Source organism: Oculina patagonica, unplaced genomic scaffold (assembly GCF_052425735.1).
Source record: "Oculina patagonica isolate OP01 unplaced genomic scaffold, crgOcupat unplaced554, whole genome shotgun sequence".
Lineage (NCBI taxonomy): Eukaryota > Metazoa > Cnidaria > Anthozoa > Scleractinia > Oculinidae > Oculina > Oculina patagonica.
Genome location: NW_027558421.1, coordinates 6,475 through 10,796, shown reverse-complemented (window position 1 = coordinate 10,796; position 4,322 = coordinate 6,475). Strand labels below are relative to the sequence as shown.

The following is a 4,322-nucleotide window of genomic DNA, read 5'->3' as shown; positions in this document are numbered from 1 at the left end:
CACAGACGGGCTGGTTAACGTCCCAAAACTTATCAAAGGAGTATTCTAGATACGCCAAAACAACCCGTGATTTTCGCCTATTTTGTTGACGCTGTTATTGCTGTTTTCTCTTGCGGGAAACCGGTAATTCGTGGTTTGCGGATTATCGGCACTCGTTTGTTTGTGAATCACACCAAAATTGATGTTTTTATTCGTTTCACTTGTTTTGTTTTGTTTTGTTGTTTTGTTCCCCACTAATCTTTTATTATCAACACTGTTTTTGCCGTCACGTCCTTTATTTTATGTAGGTATCTGAATAACGGTTTCGTTTCTAAAATGTCATCTTTTTACTGACCAAAAAGACATCATTAACAAGTTTTTTCCATCACACTGTCACAAAAATATTTACAACTTCTAGTGAAATCGTACGTAGAGTTTATAGTTAAAGTAAACGTAAACAATAATCCACATATTTGTCAACAACCCATATATCCACCCTTTTTAACAGTTCAATTCACAATGGATCACATGTGAAAGTGCAGGTATTTTTTTATAATGAAATTAGGTTTTTTAAATATATTTCTTAAGACACACCTTTGTCCCGTGGCGGCTCTAATTCCCTTCTATCGTTTTTTTTAACTTAGCAAAAACGTTTCGTCATAATTTGATAATTGTGGCTTAGTTCAATGGGAGGCCACAGAGCTTGTTCTTGAGTTAAAAGCTTTTAAACTAAAATCAAGTGTGTTTTTAATTTTGATTTTCTGTTGCTTCAGATGATTTTAACTTGTTCCCAAATGATCGAGGATTCGTTTAATATCATTGCTTTAACATTAACACAATACTAGGAGGAAGTATGTTAACCATAAACCCACTTAAACTCCTAATTTTAGAGCACAATTACTGGTGTCTCAGTAGTTTACATTGTGGCCCTTGAATAAATAAAAAACATGTTTGTAAATACCGGTAAGCAGAAATTTGTTAAAAATCCCAACTCGCTTTTTACAAAGCATGTAGGAGACACAAATCCATCTAGCGGCAGGTAGGACGATTTGAACCCAAGACTTCTGGATAACAAGTCTAGCACCCTAACCACTAGTCCACGCCGCCTTCTTCTAAACGATACGACACTGTATTGAATACCATAATGATTCGATTTAGCCTCCTTTCAACCCCCTCCCCCCCTCCTTCGAATGTGTTTTCGTCAATAAGCGCCCCTATTTCAATAACCGTCCCCGTTAGGCGCCCCCATTCTAATAAGCGTCCTTATTGTGGAAACTGCCCCTACTGAAGTTATCGACTTCGAATTGGTAAACTCATGAACATTCACCGTACCGTACATGTACATATCTACTGCTAAAATTGAACAATTCTTTTTTAAGTAACTGAACTTTCAACAATTTGTTACTGTTACATTTTCTGTTATTGTTAGTTATTTTAATATTTATTAAAGTTATTTTGAACATTCGGTTGTTTCTTACAAAATTAAACAAGCGCCCTGTCTCAAAAGCCCCCTCCTTTGAGGTGCCAAAAGTAAATAAGCGCCCCGGGCGCTAAATCGAATCATTACGGTAAGTACCAATAACATTCTGTTGTGGAATTTTGTTCCAGAAATCAACGCATGTGACAACATCATGGACGTTGCCTTCATGCTCGACACCTCAGGCAGCATAACACCAACCGAGTTCCAACAAGCCAAAGATTTCATCGGGCTCATGGCAAACTCCTTCCTTAAAAACAAGGTCGGAAGTCGCGTCGGACTCATTCAATACAGCATCGTACCGACGATAAACGCTTGGTTTTCCGACGAACTTACGAGCGATCAATTCCGTGATGCCTTGGATAAAGTTCGTTACGATGGAGGTTACACTCGGCTTGACCGCGCTCTTGTGCTAGCGGGTGAAAAGCTGTTTTCCGAAGAAGAAGGCATGCGAAAAGACATCCCGAAGGTCATGGTTGTTATAACGGACGGAATTAACACCGACGCGCCTGATTTCGTCCCGTTGGACAAGGCTGTGGCGCCTTTGAAACGCGCAGGTGTCAGGGTGTTTGTGGTTTCTATTGGAAGTGAGGAGGGACGAGAAGAACTGTAGCTGCTCACACAACAACACAAAGACTTGTATTTTGTGCAAACGTACGATGATTTGGCACTTCAATTGCGCAGAATATCGAAGGACACCTGCGAAAGTGGAGGTAAGACGTAATTTTTTTGTTGCTACCTCTGTCCTTTCTCTTAAAAGTTGTTGTCTACGAAGTCAGGGAAATAAGTACCTCTCCTCGGTCATAAGAGAAAACACTGAACTAGTGGACTTAGCTGGCGGGATCTCTCGATCGCGCCAGAGCTTTCTTTTGGCGGCAAAGCCTCTAGCCACGAGAGCGACTTCGGCGCGAGGAGAGTAGGGAATCTCCGCCGCCGAGACAAAGAACTTCCGCGCAAAATCCCGGCGGCTTCGCAGGGTAACACTGAGTCAGCAACCTAAACATGGCGCAATGCAAATACGACAATATTGGGAGATCTCGCGGGTCCAGGCACACGAATAAATAGGAAACTTTCACTAAAATTGCAGTGGTTCTCTAAGTATACTCAGGATTGTAATTTTATTCTCTTTCTTTCAAACAGCCCTTCCGAGATGCGAGCGTGTAATGGATGTCAGCTTCTTGGTGGACTCCTCCGAAAGCGTTGGCTTACAAAATTTCAAAAAACTCCTCGACTTTGTGCGCAGCCTGGCCAAGACACTGCGCATGTCCTCGATTGGGACCCACGCTAGTGTCGTCATCTTCAGTGACACCGCCAGAGTCCAAATCAGACTGGGAGATCACGACGACATCCGGGGATTCAACAAAGCCTTACGAGATGTCCCGTATCTTGGTCGAAAGACCCGGATTGACAAGGCTTTGCGGGTTGCTTCGAGCGGCGTTTTTCACAGTAGATCTGGCATGAGAGCTGGCGTTCGAAGAGTTGCGGTGTTGTTGACCGAAGGACACCAAACTAGAACTTTCGATGCTATACCGCTAAGGTACGCTGTCGAACCGCTAAGGCGGAGGCGTGTCGACGTTTACGCGGTTGGTATTGGCAACGAAGTGCGTTATGACGAACTGCGATCGGTCACGAACAGCGATCAGAAAGTGTTGTTGGTGAAGTCATTCGAAGGACTCGCAAGAATTGCAGAAGAGCTGAGTGACAAGATGTGTCGAGGTAGGTAATTTTGTCCTTTTATTGTTTCGCTTTACTGAGGCCCTTTTAAGAGGTTTTAAAGAAAATGGATAAATAGGAAAATGGATTCATGGATAGTTATAACACAAACAAAAGTAGTTGGAAAGGTTGTAAAAATATACCCCGTTACCGTGAGTTTTGATTTCAAGCTAGTCAACAGCCATTCCTGAACTGTGTTAGGACCCCCCCCCCCCCCCCCTATCAAGGTTGGAACCTCACATGACAACCTTGTGTGAGTAAAGTTGCTAGGAAGGGTAAATGTAGGAAAGAGTGGTAAGAACGGTCGGTCCAAGTTAGTGACGGAAAACTAGGGATACTCCCTACTATCATTACCCACTCCGTCCATCCCTACCCCCACCCCCCTCTCCTATCGCTTTTCTCCTTGGATGTATTTATCACACACTTTTCCTCATTAACCATTACAATTTCCTCAAATGTGATTGGTGCATTTACTGCTTTAATTTTTCACTGATTATTATCTAGACAGTGTAATCAGACAGTTGGCTGTAATCAGACATTTACATCAGTTTAGATTAGAATCATATTAGATTCACTTAACTTAATCTGCCAATCGCAGAATTGATTGTCATAACCATTCCTCCAAAAATGGAGGAATTTTTAATTCTTGTTATTCTTATGTTTTGGGTAATGGTATTAAAGCCCTTTCTTAAATAGATGTATTAGTTTTCTCGGAAATTGTAATGGTCATGATTAATTGGTAACAGGACTTTGTGTCGTCCAATTCGGTCTGTAATCAGACTCGTGATTAACAAATCGGTTAATTTCGTTCCGATTTTGTAGATCACTCGTATGATTACAGACCGAATTGGACTCCAAACGGTCCTATTACCATTATAAATAACTCGTGCTATGTTTGAAGGATAATCTTTCCTGACATTTTTTGTTTCTGTTGCTTTCAGGTTAACGTCCCTTCAACTTGTCTATCAAAATCGCCTAAGCAACGAGTAAAATAACACGATAATCTATATTGTAATGTAATGTAAAAGGAAGCGAATATTTTAAACTAGTGCAAGAAAAATCAATGTATAAAGGTCAAGAGATGGAGAGAGAAGCAAGGCGTAGTAGCAAAGTAAAGGACAGCAACATTATAAAAGCAATAGCTACATATATT

General features: G+C 41.3%; 1 protein-coding gene across 1 annotated transcript; it reads left to right on the top strand.

Annotated features, from left to right (window-relative positions):
• Positions 1-1,610: 1,610 nt before the first annotated feature.
• On the top strand, positions 1,611-3,172 carry LOC144640911 (cochlin-like; the record flags this gene model as incomplete). The annotated part of the gene is made up of 3 exons (XM_078499969.1): positions 1,611-2,065; positions 2,141-2,169; positions 2,597-3,172. Coding segments are annotated over exons 1-3 (1,060 nt in total), but the record flags the coding sequence as incomplete, so codon positions are not given.
• Between the last annotated feature and the right edge of the window lie 1,150 nt (positions 3,173-4,322).